The sequence below is a fragment of the Propithecus coquereli genome, unplaced genomic scaffold (assembly GCF_000956105.1).
Source record: "Propithecus coquereli isolate 6110/MARCELLA unplaced genomic scaffold, Pcoq_1.0 Scaffold126, whole genome shotgun sequence".
Classification (NCBI taxonomy): domain Eukaryota; kingdom Metazoa; phylum Chordata; class Mammalia; order Primates; family Indriidae; genus Propithecus; species Propithecus coquereli.
In genome coordinates, this window is record NW_012136747.1 from 3,471,563 (window position 1) to 3,490,590 (window position 19,028).

At 34.9% G+C, this 19,028-nt stretch overlaps 1 protein-coding gene across 1 annotated transcript in view; it reads left to right on the forward strand.

The window, feature by feature from the left end:
• Positions 1 to 19,028, forward strand: part of ENTHD1 (ENTH domain containing 1) — a 154,375-nt gene that overhangs the window by 69,240 nt on the left and 66,107 nt on the right. Inside the window, exon 4 of the mRNA XM_012637976.1 lies at positions 12,376 to 12,499. Coding sequence (XP_012493430.1) covers positions 12,376 to 12,499 — 124 coding nt within the window. The remainder of the gene's footprint in view (positions 1 to 12,375; positions 12,500 to 19,028) is intronic.

Genomic DNA, 19,028 nt, shown 5'->3' on the forward strand with positions numbered 1-19,028 from the left:
CCTCAAGGTAGGTCTTTATCCTTAGCACCGCAAGAAGCAGCAGCCTTAGGAGAGATAACTTCTTAAATTGTAAGCTACCTGCCTTCTTGGGGGAGTGAAAAAGAAAGGGTGAAAAATCATCTTACCAAGCCTACCTAGTCAGTCCCCACTGAGTTTCCTCATCTCCTTGCCCCCTCAGGGCTTCTGCCCTGACCAGAAGGTGCTCCTGTGTATAGATGTCTGAGTCATAGCAGGTGTGGAGGCAGGTTCCAGGGCAACAAATGGGTAGTAAGTCCAACAACTTCTTCCTTATTTTATCCTATCACTGCACAGGCCCCCTTCTGCCCCAGGATAGATCCAACACCAGCACCCCTACCCCACTCTCATACGGATGTGCCAGTTCAGAAGAGCCCTTCTATCTCCCCAGGGTCTCTCAGTTTTTTCCTATTTTGATGTCCTCCCTTTAGAGTACCTCTAGGGTTGATCCTGAGAGAGGAAACCACCAGAACCTGTTCTGTTGTTTCTTTAGTGTTCTCTGACTTTCTCAGATATATATCAACTTAACTCCTGTTCGCACGTCTGCATAACAACTTGCATCTTTAATTTTGGAATATAGGTCTGCAAATATTACTTTTTATCTATTTCCTTGAAATTTTTTTCAGCTCGATTTCTATTAGCTATATAATGCCACTTACTCTGTCATTTTCCATGTCTTTCAACTGCTTTTTAAAATATTTTTTGTCTCCTATCTCCATGCTGCTTTGTAGGTAATTAGATTGTCTTCCAATTCATTTCTTCTCCTTTTATCAGGGCCCCACTCTAGACTTTTTCCTGTCCAGTGAGATTTTTATTTCAGTGACTGTTTTTCATTTCCAGAATCTCTCATTGTTTCTTGTTTATATCCATTTGTACATATTTCATCTCTGCCTGTTTTTGTTTCTTGTTTTCTTATTCCTGTAAATTAATGTTATCCTTCCCATTATCTTTTTGAGGACTCTAAGCATACTTAGTTTTAAATACTTTTTAAATTTCTTTATTATTTTCATTTTGTCAGGAGTGAACTCAGTTTTCTTTCTGTGTTTTGGAATGTTGGATTGTGAGCTCACCTCGAGTGGCTCAAGGTTTCTTTGTTTTGTTTTGTTTTTTTAAACCTTTCTTTCTCTGTCTCTCTGTATGCTTAGCTCTCCCTACCTAAGTTTTCATTTGCCTCCACCTGACATCTGGGACTATGCATGTTCAAGACTTATACTGGCAGCTGGGGGTGACTTTCTTTTGCTGGGATCAGAAATATTGCAGATCTGGTCCCTGGTCCCTAGACCAGGGGATGCCATGGTTCAGTTGCTGGAGAAATTTGTGTCCTCTCACTTACCTGATTCTAATACATTTAGAAGTTATAACCCCAGGCTGTGATTGATGACAGATTATTTCAGCTTCCTTTATAAGCAGGGGGTCCTAATGCCTGGGCATAATTTTAAGCAGTGAGCCCATATTCAGTTTTTTTTATCTTGGATGGACACTGTTAGCCCTTAGGAGTTGAGCTCCTGGTTTTCTCTGCCATTTTCTGGACCCAGAGCTCCAAAGGTCCACAGCTTCAACCTCTCTCTACCATTATGTGTTTCTGTTCATGCTCTCATCCATGAATATGCTGATCATATTTTTGAGCATAACTCTGTCTTTTTAAGTTTCACATTCATATTTTCTCTTTCATTGCTCTGAATTTGGAGAAGGGAGGTATCCTCAAAGAATGAACATAGAGAACCATATTAACTAGAAATCTATTTCACTCATGACTACATGAAATTACCTCATTCTCTCATTTGTTTTTCTGTTTATTGTCTGTACCTCCCACTGACAGGAAAGCTTCTTGAGAGTAGAGACCTTTTTAGTCTTATTCATTATTGAATCTTCAGTTGATAAATTTTTGTTAATGAAGAAATGAATGAATAATAGACAATAAATGTTAGCTTTTCTTCCTTTCCTATGAAAGATGCTCATTTGGTTCCCTGCTCCAAGTACTTTGTTTAGTGTTCCCTGCCACAATTCCTATGAGGGAGGGTGGAATTATTCCTTGACCTTCTGTTTCCAGCCCCTTTCCTCAATCTGATTAGGTGTTGGATTCAACTGCTTTCTGGTAGCTCAGAAAGGTACATACAATTAAATTTTCCCTGTTCCTTAATTGTATAATAGCTCACAGATTGAAAATATATAGATTATTTTAAAAGATAAGATCAGCCAATTAAGATGGCATGCACCTGTAGTGCCAGCTACTTGGGATGCTGAGGTAGGAGGATCCCTTGAGGCCAGGAGTTCAAGGCTGCAGTGCACTGTGATCACATCTGTGAACAGCCACTGCACTCCAGCCTGGGCCACATAGTGAGATGCTGTCTCTAAAAAAGAAGGTAAGGCATTAAATTAAAATGATTTTTAAATTTGAGATCAGTCTATTTGCTGCTGATGGCTTTTGAGGTAGAAGATAGACTTAAATAATCCTATGTACTTTGGAACCAAAGACATAAAACGTCACCTAGTTTTTTGGTAAAAGTCTTTAACTCCTGATTATTATCGTTTTTTCTTACTTTAGAGAAACCCACTGTTACTGATTTACATCATTCTATTTTTTATTTCAGTGAGAAAAAATAGTGCCCTTCTATTAAGTTTAGAATCTGGATTTTCCTTTTTCAAAGCATTACTATATTGCAACAACATCCTGTGGTGCCATTGGCAAGCATCTCCCCTTTTACTGTCAGGAGCATTTCATGCAATCCAATATGTCCTCTTCAGTAGTTTGCTCTTGTAGCCGAAGACAAAAGCTAGCAAGTTGAACAGTAAATCTAATTGCTGTTGCCGAACGTACTGCACAAGAGGTGCTGCATCTATGTTAAAATTCTCACGTACCTAACAAAGAATGAGAAAGAAATGACATTGTTGATTGCTTAGGCAGAATGAGGGGTGCTTAAAATATCTTTTAAAAAATTTAAATAGAAACCTCCTTAACCATTCTCTTTATACAAATGAAAGATAAGTTATCTGAAAAACAGTAAATAAAATTTGTAACAGAAGAGAGCTTTTAAAAGCAGACTAGTGCTTGCCTAAGTGATACTTCCAAAATAAGGAAAGTCTATAAGTCTGTTTTCTCTATATTTATTTCCAGAATTTTTATTATTAGATTTGCTAATTAATAAGGCTGTTTGTAGCTTTTCATCACCTCGAAAGACCTTAGTCTTTTCCTATTTGAGGGGATTCAACAATGAGATTGTGATTTTTTGGTCACAGTTGTTTCCGTAGAAACAGATAGGGATGCTGTGAATTGGTCCACACAAGATTAAAGCTGACCAAAACCTTCAGTCTAGTTGTGAGTTACTAAATTGATAGTGGTACACAATAAATGTTTCTTTCCTACTGCCTTGATTTGTTATTTTGCTAAATGGAGATTATACAATTTTTATCCTTTGGTTTATTAGCATGTCATTTATTATATTTACAAAAATTGAACTCAAAGTTGTTAGAGAAATGGAAATTATACTTACTCTAATTATGTTAATTCATTATTCCTCTATCTTTTTACTACCTCATTGTTTTATGCTTAAAAATCCTGTTTTATTTTCATGTTTGTGTTTTTATTACTTTATTTTAAATTAGAAAACACTTATTGAAAAAAGTTCAAAAATATAAAAGGATAAAGAGTGAGGAACAGAGTTTCTCCTTACTCCTCTATTCTACTGAGTTTCTTTCCTCAGAGGCGACTATGACAGTTTCTAAATGAAGTTTTTGGGGAAATTCTGTGTCCATTCATTTCTTTTACCTAAATGGAATCATTCACTATTTATTGCTCCACAACGTGCTTTGAACCAAGCAATGTATCTTGGACATCTTTCTGTATAATAAATGTAATCATTCAATGGATATTGTTTTGAAATATGTTTTCTTTACTAAACTACATATTATGGACATATTTCTATATCAGTACCGATAGCTGTGCTGTATTCTTGATATATAAATGAATCTTGATTTAACCATTTCCTATTGGCAATCATTTGTGGATTTTTTTCTGCGTTTTTGCCTATTTAAAGCAATGTTGAAATGATAATTCTTGTACATATATTTTTATGATACTGTCTCTGAAGGGGAATTGCTGGAAGATTCTATTTCATTTTGAAAATACTGTGAAATTGTCCTCCTAAATGTTACACCAATTTATATTTACCAACAGTATGTCAGATTGACTGCCCTCATCTTTGCAAATACTCTTATCAAATGTTTATGTTTTTGTCAGTCTGAGAGGTAAAAAAATTTAATTTGCTTTATTGCAATTATATGTAAGATTGAACAACTTTTTGTGTGTTTATTGGGCATTTGTGTTTCTTTGTATTATTCACTCTATTCATGTCCTTTGCTTATTTTCCTGTTTGGTTTCTCATCTTTTTCTTACCAATTTCTAAAAGCTATTTATCTATTAAAGAATTAGCCTATTGTCTGGTTCTTTATCTATCTATTCATTTTCAGTTTTTCATTTTATTTTTAAATTTTGTTAATGACTTTTTTTTGCCTTATAAAAACCTTTAATTTTTATGTAGTCAAATTTGCCTGGTTTTTTTAATTGCTTCTAGATTTTAAGTCATTTCTTAGAAAGACCTTCCTTACTCTAAAAGACTTTATAAAGAGTCCCCCTGACTTAAACAAACAAACAAACAAAAGACTATTTTTAAGAGCCATTTTAGATTCATGGCAAAATTGAGTGTAAGGTATAGAGAGATTTCCCTCTATGCCCTCTGCCCAGGCTGCATGCACAGCCTCCCCAACTGTCAGTATCCTCTACCACAGTGGTAACTTTGTTGCAACTGATGAATTGACACATTGTAATCATCCAAAGTTCTTAGTTTACATTAGGGTCTGCTCTTCGTGTTTGTTGTACATCCTATGGGTTTGGACAAATGTGTGAGACATGTATCCACCATTATATTAATAGTATTATACAGAGTAGTTTCACTGCCCTAAAAATCTTTTGTGCACCACCTGTTCATTTTCTTTTCCCCCCCAATGCCTGGCAACCACTGATCCTTTTATCGTCTCTATAGTTTTCCCCTTTCCTGAATGTCATATAGTTGGAATCATATAGTATGTAGTCTTTCAGATTGGTTGCTTTCATGTAGTAATTTGCATTTAAGGTTTCTCCATGTCTTTTCATGGCTTGCTAGCTCATTTCCATTTCTTTCTAATGCTGAATAATATTCCATTGTCTGAATGTGTCACAGTTTATCCATCTACTGAAAGACATTTTGGTTGCTTCCAAGTTTTGGCAATTATGAATAAAGCTGCTAAAACATATGTGTGCGAGTTTTTATGTGGACATAGCTTTCAGTTCATTTGCGTAAATACCAAGGAGCACAATTGCTAGATCATGTGCTAAGAGTATATTTGGCTTTATAGGAAATCACCCTGGCTTTTTATGCTTTAATATTTTTGTATATTTAAATCTTACCTATCAGGAATTTGTTTTGATGAATGGATCAAAGAGATCTGCTTTTTAAATTTTATTTTTATTAGGTCATTAAATATGATATGTCCAATTTTGAATCAAAAGTTTAGTTTATTATATCTCAAACAAGAGGCAGTACAATTAATCAAAATATGCACCTAAACTATTGACACAATTTTGCCATCTTAATGGTAGCTTGTTTACTCCAGCAGCAAAGAAGCCTGGAGAGTGATGAGATTGTGAAAGATGTTTTCCACAGCTTGTTGAGAATTGAATATTTTTCCTTGCAAGGAGTGGTCCAAAGCCTGGAAGAAGTGCTAGTCAGTTGGTGCAAGGTCTGTTGAATATGGTGGATGACAGAGAATTTCCAAGTTAAGCCTCTATAGTTCGAGCAGTATTGTTTGCGCGACATGTCATCCAGTGTGGTCTTGCAAGAATATTTGCCTGTCTTTGTTGACCAATCTTGGACGCTTAATTGCAAGCATCCTTATAATTTCATCCAATTGATTGCAGTAGACATTCGTTGTAATTGATCGACCAGGACTCATGAAGCTGTGGTGGATGATACCAACGCTGGACCACCAAACAGACACCATAGCTTTTTTTGATGAATATTTGGTTTTCGGTCCTTCATCTTCATGCAACCATTGTGCCAAGTGCTTGCAATTGTCAGAAAGAATCCATTTTCATCACATGTAACAATACGGTGTAGAAATGGTTTACCTTTAAGTCCTGACAGCAAAGAAAGACAAGCTTTGAGATGATTTCTCTTCTGATGCTAGTTTAATTCATACAGTGCCCATCTATTCAGCTTTTTTACCTTTGATTGATTTATTTCAAATGGTCCAATATTGTTGGAATAGTAACGTCACACCTTGTTGCTAATTCACACATAGGTTGAGATGGATTTGCTTCTACTATATCTTTCAGCTCATCATTATCCACCTCGGTCTCAGGTCACCCACATGGCTCATTTTCAAGATTAAAATCTCCAGAATAGAACTTCTCAAACCATCTACATACTGTGTGTTCATTAGCCACATCTTTCCTAAACATTTCGTTGATAATGAGCTGTTTATATAGCATTGGTTCCATGACGGAACTCGTATTTGAAAATAACATGAATTTTTGACTTACTCATGGTTTCACAAAAATTGCTCTAAAAAAATCTTCAAAAGATAATCACAATCCAAACCGTGCATTTGAAAGAATGAGGTGTACCTTCACAATAAAAGTAAAAAAAGAGTGAAAATGAAATGTCAGAGATACCAATTTTGACAGTCAAATTTAGTACTTAAGGAAATTGGACATTTCATGCTTAATAACCTAATACAAGTGATAATCAGTTGTCTCAATGTCATTTTTTGAATAATTCATCTTTTCTCCTTTGATTTGAATTGTGGCTTCTTTCACATAATAAGTTTTCATTTATGTTTAGTTCCATTCCTGGATTTTTCATTTGCTCATATTAAAGAACTAACATTTAAAGATAAACTATAAAATTTAAATTAGAAGAAATCACGCATAATAGTATAACAGAGAAAATGGCCTGAAAAAGGGTCAAAATGTTTTCCATCTCTTCAAAACCTCCTCATCCTTTTTGAGAACTAAAACCTACATCCCTGCCTCAGGCAAGTCATCAGGAGGGGCAGGAGAGTATCTTTTGTTCTTTGTGCCATAGGAGATGGCTCAAGGGAATTGCCCAGGCAGAAATAATGAGATTGTCTTAGCTGAAGATGGGATTATGGGATTAATGAGAACCTTTAAAACTCTGTACTTCTGCTCAGAGGCAGGATGTTGGTACTTTGAGACAGGAGTCTGCCAACCTCCTCATTTGCCAGCAAATTAATAAATAACTCTTTCCTTCTCCTTAAATCACTTGTCCTCGCTCTTCTAATGCAGTCTTGGGGACAAGTGCCGAACTTTCGGCCACAATAAGGTAGAGGGAATAAGGTGGAGAGGAGGAATAGAAGCAGGATTTCTTTGAATATACCTTGTTTTTAGATTTGTCATGGGAACCCTGGAAGTATTTTGCATAATTATAAAATAAAAAGTAATCCCTAAAAATGTAAAGTAAAATTAAACAAATGCACCTTGCATTTAGTTAGTGTTTTCATTCTGCAATGTTTGTATTTTGCTTTGAGATTATTGTGAGTATAATGTGTGATGAATCAAATGGATAATCATGTGATACTATGTTTGTATCATCTTTGATGGCTTGAGAACTGGGATTCTCAGCATGGGATAAAGGAGATAATGGATGTAAGGGATAAGAGATTGTCATAACCTGATAGACTTGAATTGAATTGGAAGTATGTCAGTATAAACTCATGATAAATTTTACCTTAAAAATTATTTTTGGGGCCGGGTGCGGTGGCTCACGCCTGTAATCCTAGCACTCTGGGAGGCCGAGGTGGGTGGATCGCTCAAGGTCAGGAGTTCGAGACCAGCCTGAGCAAGAGGGAGACCCCTTCTCTACTAAAAATCGAAAGAAATTATTTGGACAACTAAAAATCTATATAGAAAAAATTAGCCGGACATGGTGGCACATGTCTGTAGTCCCAGCTACTTGGGAGGCTGAGGCAGTAGGATCGCTTGAGCCCAGGAGTTTGAGGTTGCTGTGAGCTAGGCTGATGCCACAGCACTCTACTCTGGGCAACAGAGTGAGACTCTGTCTCAAAAAAAAAAAAAAAAAATTATTTTTGGAATTTAAAACACTTCTAAATATTCATAGGTCAAAGAGGAAGTCTCAAAGGAAATTGCAAAATACACAGAACTGAATGAAAACACAACATATCAATATGTGAAATACAGCTAAAGTATTAGAAGAAAATTTATAGCACTTAGAAAAAAGGAAAGGTCTAAAATCAATCTAAATTCCTTCTTCAAGAAAGTAAGGAAAGTGAAATAAACCACTAAAAATAGAGGAAAGGAAATATTAATAATAAAGAGCAGAAATTAATGAAATTGAAAACAAGAAAACAACAGTAAATATTAAGCCCGATGTTCAAATTATTGTTTCTTCCTAATGTATATGACTTACTCTAGAACATAACAAAGTCAAAATAAACTAACAATAAAAAAATAATAAAGGTTGATAAACCTGTAGGGAGACTGACAAAGATAAAGAGAGAAGACACAAATCATCAATATCAAGATGACGAAACAAAGGATATCACTGCAGTTCCCTCTACCATGAAAGATGAAAGGATAATGAAAGATAATTGTTGGATAATACTTACAACAACTCTATGCTTACAATTTAGAAGAAATAGAACAATATCTCAGAAAACATAAACTACCAATGTACAATCAAGATTAACTAGCACCTTAATAGTCATCCTATAATCATTTTAAAAATTGCATTTGTAATATAAGTTCCTGAAACAGAAACCTCCAGGATTAGATATTTTTACTAGAGAATTCTACCAAACATTTAAAGAATTAACAGCAGTTCTACACCATGTCTTCCAGAAAATAGAAGAGGAGGGAACACTTCCCAATTCATTTTATCAGGCACGTATTATTCTGATACCAACTTCAGACGAGGCCAGTACAAAAAAGGAAAACTACAGACCAATATCCCTCATGAAATTCGATGTAAAAATCCTCAACAAAATATTAGCCAATGGAATCCAGCAACATATAAAAAGAATTATACACCACAACCAAGGAGGATTTAATCCAGGCATGGAGGACTGGTTCAACATTTGAAAATCAATCAGCGTAATATATCATATCAACAAGCTAAAGAAAAAAAGTCATAGGATGATCTCAATTGATGCAGAAAAGCATTTGACAAAATTCAACACCCACATATGATTTAAAAAAACTCTTAGCAAACTAGAAATAGAAGAGGATTTCCTTAAATTCATAATGATCATCTGTAGAAAACCTACAATTAACGTTATGCTTGATGAATACTTTCCCTCTAAGATCAAGAACAAAGCAAGGACATCTGCTTTCACCGCTCTTTTTGAACATAGTACTGGAAGTTCTAGGCATTGTAATAAGGCAAGAATAAGAAAGAAAAGGCATGCAAAATGTAAAGGAAGAAATAAAACTCCCCCTGTTTAGAGATGACATGATTGTCTAAATAAAAAATCTCAAGAAAACAAAACTTAAAAGCCTCATAGAACCAGTAAGCTTGTGGGATACAAAATTACATACGAAAGTCAGGTGAATTTCCACATGCTAACAGTGAACACGTGGAAACTGAAATTAAGATGTAATGGCATTTATAATCACTCTTCCAAATTGAAATACTTAGGTATAAATGTAATAAAACATGTACAGGTTCTGTATGTTGAAAATTATAAAATACTGATGAGAGAAATTAAGATCCAAACAAAGAAGGCCCAAATGTACATGGATTAGAAAATTCAACATAATAAAGATGCCTCTAATTACTCTATAGGTTTTATGTAATTCCTATCAAAATCCCAGCAAGGTTTTTTGTCGATATAGATAATAAGCTTATCCTAAAATTGATATGGAAAGGCACTGGCCCTAGATAGCTAAAATAATCTTGAAAAGGAAGAATAAAATGGGAGTAATCACTCTGCCTGATACTAAGTCCTATGTATAGCTACAGTAATCAAGAGAGTATGGTATTGGTGGAGAGATAGACACTTGAATCAGTGAAATAGGATTGAGAACCCAGAAATAGACCCACGCAAATATGGCCAGCTGATTTTTGACAAAGGTGCAAAAGAAATTCAATGGAGGAAGGATAGTCTTTTAAACAAATGATGCTGGAGCAACTGGACATTCAGACAAAACCACACATCCCAACCTAAACTTCATACAGAAATTCACTACAAATGAATCACAGACTTAAATGTAAAATAGAAAACTTTTAGAAAATATAGGAGAAAAATCTTTGAGATCTAGAGCTGGCCAAAAGCATGATCTTTAAGAGGAAAACATTGATAAATCAGACCTCATCAAAATTAAAAAAATATTATTTGGCAAAAGACCCTGTTAAGAGGATGAAAAGGCAAGAAACAGACTGGAAGAAAATATTTGCAAACTACACATCTGGCAAGGGACTAATATCTGTAGCATATAAGGTCCTGTCAAAACTCACCATTTTAAAAACGAAACAATCCAGTTAGAAAATGGGCAAATGATAGAAACAGGCATTTCAGCAAATACAGATGGTAAGTAAGCATATGAAAAGATGTTCAACATCATTAGCGTTTAGGAAAATGTAATTTAAACATGCAATGAAATATCAAAATGGCTAAAATAAAAAATAGTGATAACACCAAATGCTGGTGAGAATGTGGAGAAATTGGAACACTCATATATTACTTGTAGGAATGCAAAATGATATGGCTAAATGTAATGAGTACATTTCTCCACAAAAAGATTTGTACAAGAATGTTCATAGCAGCTTTATTTGTAATAGCTGAAATTTGGAAATAAGCCGAGTATCCATATGCAGGAGAACGGATAAGCAAATTGTGATATATTCACACAGTGGAATATTTCTTACATGTAGGAAGGGAGGGAGAGAGGGATGACCAATATGTTAATACAACAAAACATGGATGGATCGCACAAACATTTTGTTGCAATATGTAATCACTTAATAGTATGTGATTACATTCATGTGAAGTCCAAGAACAGACAAAATTCACTGATGGTGACAGAGATAGAATAGTGTTTACAGTGTGTTTCAGGGGTATGGTATCAACTGGAAAGGAGCTTGAGGGAACTTCCTGGAGTGAAGGAAATGTGGATAGGTATACACATGATAAAAGTTATTGAGATCTACATTTAAAGTTGGTGCATTTTACTGTATGGTAATTGTACATCAATAAAGTACTGGAAAAAAATTATCCCCAGTTCACAGAAAAAAAGACATGCCAACCAATCCTACTCTATAGACTTTATTTGGATCTTCTTTCAAACAAGCAGTAGAAAATCCTAATTATGACATTTATGAGAAATTGTAAATCAATGGTAACTGATGACAGTAGGAGTTGTGAAGTTTATCAATTTGATACAATTATTATGTTAAAGAGTTCTTGTCATTTAGAGATTGCTATGGTCTGAATATTTGTTTCTGCTCTAAATTTCATATGTTGAAATCCTAACTCCCAAGGTGATGGTATTAGGAGGTGGGACTTTTGGGAAGTGATTAGTGCCCTTATAAAAGAGGCCCAAGAGAGCTACGTGGCCACTTTCTGCCATGAGAGGTTATAGTGAAAAGATGACTGTCTAGGAGGCAGGTCCATACCACACATAAAATCTGCCAGCACCTTAATCTTGGACTTGCCAACCTCCAAAACTGTAAGAAAGGAATTTCTGTTATTTATAAGCCACCAAATTGATGGTATTAATATTTTGTTATAGCAGCCTAAATGGACTAAGACAGAGGTACATAGTAAAATAAGTAATTGTTCTAGGATTTACTTCAAAGTAAAACAGATGGGATATAAATGATAGGGATATAAATGAAACAAGATTAGCTATGAGTTGATTATTGTTTAACCTGCGTGATTAGATTGATTATTCTGTCTACATTTTACTCCATGACAAAAAGTTAAAAATTTAAAATATGAATGAAAGATACAGGTGGCTTAATTATCACCAGTGAAACAAAATAATTGACCTCTGAGATAGTATGCTCTGAGGATGCTCAAGAAGTGGTATGGAAAGGTAATACCTAAACAAAATCATTGCTATCTACACAAGGCGTCCTCAGCAAGGAATGGGGATTCCCAAGGGTCGACAACCACCCTATATTCAGTAGACGCCCAAATATATAGATAACTTATGTGTGAGTTACTTAAAATGTGTTTATGATGATGTTTGCGCATATAGACACTTTATAGCTCTATAAGTTGTCTATACAGTGAGATTAATTTTGTTTTTTTTTTTCAATTCTCCCATTCTTGTGTCTTTTTCAGGACCTGATGCTGTTTTATGATGATGATCCAAAGCCACTTGTACCAACAATACCTCCTTCCTTTATCCCTTCAATTACATCATCGTCAGAAGGGGAAACAGAAGTTTGTATCCTCTCGGATGCGAGTAAGTTGATTAAGGAATAGGAAGTTTATTCAAAGAAATGTGAATAAGAAACACTGGGCAGGATTTGTTTTTTATCAGATTTTATTTTGTGCAATATAGCAGCAGTTGGCTTTTATGTAGCTTTCGTAATGAGGGGCAGGACTAGCATGGAAAAATTCAACCCACAACGTGGTCCTATAATCTTAGCATTTGTTTCAGTGTTTTTTCTCTATTTTACTTTTTTTCTTTTTCATTCTTTCAAAAATTAACTTAAGCCTTAATTCTTATTCAACTGGTTAAAAAAAGCAGAAAATTAATTTCAGTTCCTTTTCTTATTAACTTCTGTTTGATACAGAATTTAAATTATGACATCTTTCATAAGCAAGCATTAAGTGGAAATGTGAAAAGGCAGGATGCATAGTATCCTACAAATTGGTTAATCATCTCTTGAATAATTAACATTAGAGAAAGGCATAGTATAAAATTATATAAAACTGGCCTCCAATAAATTACACTATTAAATTCCAGCTGAGCTCTGCTGCTACTCTAGATACTTTAGAATCTGATTGATTCACTCCATCCTGTCTTTATTCTCCATGAACTCTCAATTTTCAATGCATTCTTCCTCTTGATTTTCTCAGAAAGTAGGATGGAAGATCTTCTACCAAGAAGAGGATGAAATGTTCTTAATAGTATTTTTCATCCCTTCATAAATCTTTGCTTTTCTATTCATCCAGGCATCCTTTCCCTTATCAGAGAGGTGGCACCTTATGTTTTGAGTTCCATCTTCCCCCTCTTCTTGGACCATGAACCTCAAATTTTCCCCTTATATACATTCACAATATCCAAACTGTAAATGCAATAATTTATTAGTATAGATTTATTTTATTTTATAACTTCAAATTTATAGAGTTTTCTTATAAAGCCAGTTGTGAGAATGATGAGGATATTTTAATGAACACAAAAACAAGAAATTGGGGGTTATGGTTATGTTTGTATAAGGATGGCATTATTCATATGAATAATTAGTTATAATGGTTATAATTTTTAGACAGCTTGCATTGTATTCTTAAACAGATCCAGAAGCTTGACAGAAGAGCAGTAAGGAAATCTTTTTTTGGATTCTAATATCCCCTAATATTTCTCCCTCCTAACATTTTTGAAATAGATTTTCTTTTTTAGAGAATTTTAGGTTCACAGCAAAATAGAGCAGAAAGCAGAGTTCCCATATCCCCTCTTCCCCCACATGTGCACAGCCTCTCCTACCATCACTATTCCACACCAGAATGGCACATTTGTTATTATATAATCGATGAACCTGTATTGACACATGGTAATCACCCCAAGTCCATAGTTTACAATAGGGCTCACTGTTGCTATTGTACATTCTGTGAGTTTGGACAAATATATAATGACATGTATCCACTATTACTGTGTTATACAAAGTAGTTTATTGCCCCCCAAATCCTCTATCCTCTATCTGTTCATTTCTCCTTCCCCCAACCCCTGGCAACCACTGGTCTTTTTACTGTCTCCATAGTTTTGCCTTTTCCGAAATGTCACATTGTTGGAATCATACAGTATATGTGATTTTTAGATTGGCTTTTTTCACTTAGTAATTTGCATTTAAGGTTCTTCCATGTCTTTTCATGGCTTGATAGCTCTTTTCTTTTTACTGCTGAATAGGATTGTACCACAGTTTATTTGTCTATTCACCTACTGAAGTACATCTTTCTTGCTTCCAAGTTTTGGCAATTATGAATAAAGCTGCTGTAAATATCTGTGGCAGGTTTTGTGTGGACAAAAGTTTTCCCTCAAAGCATTTTAACACAGGAGAAATTGAATATAAATGAACATCAAAGGCAATGGTAAAGAGGAAAAAAGTCACAAAACATGTAGCCTGAGGGGTGATCTCACCATTTTATTTGGCCAGGACCCCTCTTAATCAGAGGGGCTTTTTCTACTTTTAAGTCTTTGATTTCTGTAATATTTCCTTGACAGCAGTCTCAGAGATATCTTGCTAAAATGTAGATCTTAGCATTTTACTTCCCAGCTTGAAAACTTTCAACAATTTTTCACTGACAACAGGATAAGTCTTAGCTTTTAAAATAGTACCATATAAGACTTTTCATAGTCTGATCCCAGCCAGACTTTGGGCATCATCACCCCAAACTGCCAATACTCACGATGCTCTGTGACATTCTATTTACTTATGTAGTTTCTTCTCTTTAGAATGTTTTTTGTTCCAGTTACTTTGGCTGTGTAGCATATTGCCCTAAAACTTTGTGGCATAAAGTAATCATTTATTCTGCTCTTGGATTCTCTGGGTCAAGAATGAGGACAGGGCACAGTGGGGATGGCTTGTCTCTGTTGCATGATGCATATCTGGGCCTCAGCTGGGGAACACAAAGGCTAGGGCAGGAATCATCTGAAGGCTTGCTTGCTCACGTGTCTGGCGTTGATGCTGGCTGTCGGCTGGGGGCTTCAGTTCCTCTCCACATGAGCCTCTTCATGTGGTCTTTCCTTATGGGCTAGTTTGGGCTTCCTCACAGCGTGATGGCTGGATACCAAGGATGAGCATTTTATGAAAGAATGAGCCAGGCAGAAGCTGAATAATCTCAGAAGTCAAGCTGTGATACTTCTACCTCATTCTGTTCATCAAGGCAATCATGAAGTCCTGCCCAAGTTCAAGGGGGCGGGGACATAGACACCACCCCCCACCCCACCTCTCCATGGAGTGTCAATGTCATGTTGAAAGAAAAGCATATTGGATGGATGGATGTTAGTACAGTCATCTTTAGAAAATATAATCTGCCACAATCTTCCATCAAATTATAAATGCTTGACAAAATCCTATTTAAGCATCAGGCCTAATGAAAATGTCACTACTGCCATAAGATCTTTCTGCATGCTAAACTAGTTTCTCCTTTCACTGTGTTACCACAGGACTTTGCCAAAACCCCAAAATTTATAATTTTGTATCATAATTATCTTATAAATGTTATTTTAAAATTACATGAGTAATAAGTGAATATACTCCTATTTTTAAAAATTCAAGCAATATAGATAAAGCTAAAACCTCCCTTGAGTGTCCCTTAACCCCAACACAGTCCCTTCCCCAGAGTTACTGTTAACAGGGTGGTGGTTACCCCCCAGACCTTCTCTGCATTTATATGCATACATGTACCTTTAGATATAGAATTGACTTTGTTTTAGAACATTATTCTGTATTTTTCTAAAACTTCTTTTAAATTTAAGAATATCACTTGGCTATCCTTCAGTGTATGTCAGTATGTAGAGATTTACCATATTATTTTTTTAAAATTCTGCAACACCTGGATATTATATTTTATTCTCTCACTGATAGACATTTTGATGTTTTATATTTTTCATTATTACAAATAATGCTTCAGTGAAAAGCCTTGTGCACACATGTCTTTCTTCAGGGTATATTCCTACAAATGGAATCCCTAAGAATGTGTGCTCATTTTCGTTTTAATTTATACTGCAAAATAGCCCCTCAAAATATCAATACCAATTTACACTCTGGCTTGCAGTATACGAGAACATATATTTACTCAGACCCTAACCAATGCTTGATGTTTTCAAATCTTATATTTTTATCACTTGGGTAAAAGTCATATTACATAGTAAGTATAATTTGCATATATTCTATTTCCTCTTCTGTAGATTGCCTGTTTTTATAATTAATATATTTTTTCTTTTGGGTTGTTCATTTCAGTACATTTTATAGCATTTTATATATATATGTTATTAATTCTTTCTCTGTTATTTATGTTGCAAATATCCTTCAGGCTGTGAATTGCCTTTCAACTTTATTAATGGTATCTTTATAGAAGTTTTATGTTTTGTGTAGTCACATTTATTCCTCTTTTTCTTCATAGCTTTTGTTTTTTGTTTTTTTAAGGTGGCTTTGCCTATACCAAATTCACAGTACATATTCACTAATATTTGTTTTAATTGTTTTAGTTCCTTAATCCATCTGGATTTAAAGTATTTGTGAATGGTTTTAGATAAGGGCAGTGGGCAGCCAGTTGTCTCAACAACATTTATTGACCAGTCCATTTTCCTCTATTGTTTTGAAATGACTTTTTAACCTGTACTAAATAGTACCTGTTTCACAACTCCATTCTTTTCCATTGATTCACTTTTCTTTCCCTGGTCTGTTTAATTTTTTGTGACTATTATTATAGTATACCATAGTATTAATGTATTCTATTTTATTTAACCAGTGTTATATTAATGGTCACTTAGGTTATTTCCATATTTTTGCTGTTATAAACAATGATAAAATGACATCATTTCCCCCCCTCAAATAAAGTAGGCTTTTATTTATACTTTTCGATGATTTGACACAGATTCTAAAATACATTCTGAATTTCTGTTGGTAAATTCTGTCCAGTTCACCAACTTATCCTGTCAACAGATGGTTCTAATTTCCATGTTACGATTTTGGCAACTTCAGCCCAAGACAAAAATAAAGTAGGAAAGTTATTCTGGTACAGCATCCTCAGTTCTTCTTCTGTTCTCCCTTGCCTTTGCCTCCACAGGCACACGGTGACCTGCTGTCCACACTGCAGCCTGCATTACACAGGACTCACTTCCTCAAACCCTCCCCAGCACTTGATACTGGCCTCTGAGCCCACCCCTTCCCTTCACCTGCAGAGGAACCAGTTTCTCAAATTTTGTCCTCATCACTCCTTGCTTTTCTTTATAGTTTTAGTACCTATGTTTATATTCTAAACAGTATATTATTTAGTTTCTCAGGCTCTTAAACTTTATACAAATGGAGTCATTCTGAATTTATTTTTCTATGACTTCCTTTTATTGCTCAATATTATTTCTTAAGAAAAGATATGTTAGGGTGGAAAGCTCAGTAGGTGCTCATGGCACGGGTGAAGAAAGATTTCTCAGAGATTAAGATATAAAAGTAAAAAAAGTTTGTTTTATCTTCTCAGAAGGATAGAGAGAATGACAGAGAGAGAGAGAGAGAAAGAAAAAGAGAGGGGAAGTGGGGTAAGAGAGCAGGGAGATGGCGTGGCATCCCAAAGAAAGAGAGGGAGATGCCTGCACTGAGGCCAAGGAGCTCGCTGATTTTAAGGGGGATGAAGAGAGAAAAAAATTGTGATGGCTGTCAGTTGATAACAAAAGCGGCAGCGGGTGGATAACAAAAACTGCAAGGATGTCAAAGTCCAAAAGTTGATTTCCTGCTCTTCCTTGGAGAAGGGATTATCACAGGAGATGTGATTCTGTCCTCGAGATATGGTTAAGGCTGTAGCTCGTTCTGCTGCTGTTTACTCGGGAACTCTGTAAAAGCAGAGTCTCAAAAAAAAAAAAAAAAAAAACAATTTTGAAAGAAAGAGACGTACATCTCTTTTCTGTTCATTCAGCTTTTTCAGAAGTTGTGCAAAACAGAATTCCTACAGGGTACCTGTTAGTTAGACAACTGATAGGACTGATCTTTAACCGTTGTTGGGGAAATTGTAGGATTAGGTATTTTCCTATGTGGGATTAGATATTTTCCTGTTATTTTTGCAAGGCCACCCCTTTCAAGATTCATCTGTTTTTTTCCCTGCTGTATGGTATTTCACTGTATGTATATATTATAATGTATTTATTCTGTAGAATATTATCATGAGTATTATATGTCAAATTTTTGTATTACAAATAGCACTCTTTATGAATTTATTTACCTGTATAAGACTCCTGGTTCTCTTGGACAAGACTTTCTCTAGGACACATATTTGGGAGTGAAATTGCTGTATGGTTAGATATGAACATCTTCAGATTTACTAGGTAATACCAAATTGTTTTCCAAAGTTCTAGTTGCTCCATTTCCTTACCAACCCTCACTATTGTTATTTTTAAAAAATTACCAGTCTCGTGGGTGAGAATTGGTATCATTTTTTCTAAAATGTATTTTTTATAATGAAATTGAGCATCTTTTTATATGTCAAAACATTTCATAGATATGATTCATTCATGTTTCCTCATCTGTGAAATGTCTGTTCATGTCTTTTGGTCATTTTTCTGTTTATTTGTCTTTTTCTTAATTAAATTGCAGGAGTTCTTTGTTCTGGAAATTAATCATTTATAAGATGTAAATGTTTTTCCAGTTTATGACTTGTCTTTTTGCTTGCATGGAATTTTTGAATAACAAGTTCTGAATTTTAATAAGGTAGAATTTTATTGTTTATGGTTTGTACTTTTTGAATCTTATGTTATTTTAAAAAATTCTTCCTTGTCTCAAGACCATAAAGATAATTCTAGATAGGCCAAAAATTTTTATAGTTTTGCTTTGCACAATTAAATCTTTAGTGTAGCTGGAATTGATTTTGGTGTGTGATTGAGGTATGAGTCCAATTTTACTTTTAAATAGATGGCCAGCCGTCCTAGCACTAGTTATTGAAAAATCTGTCCTTTCCCCAGTGAACTGCAATTGCTGTCTGTATCCTAAAGCAAGTTTACACATATGCATGCATCTATTTCTGGGATCCCTATTCTATTCTATTCCATCAGTTATATGATT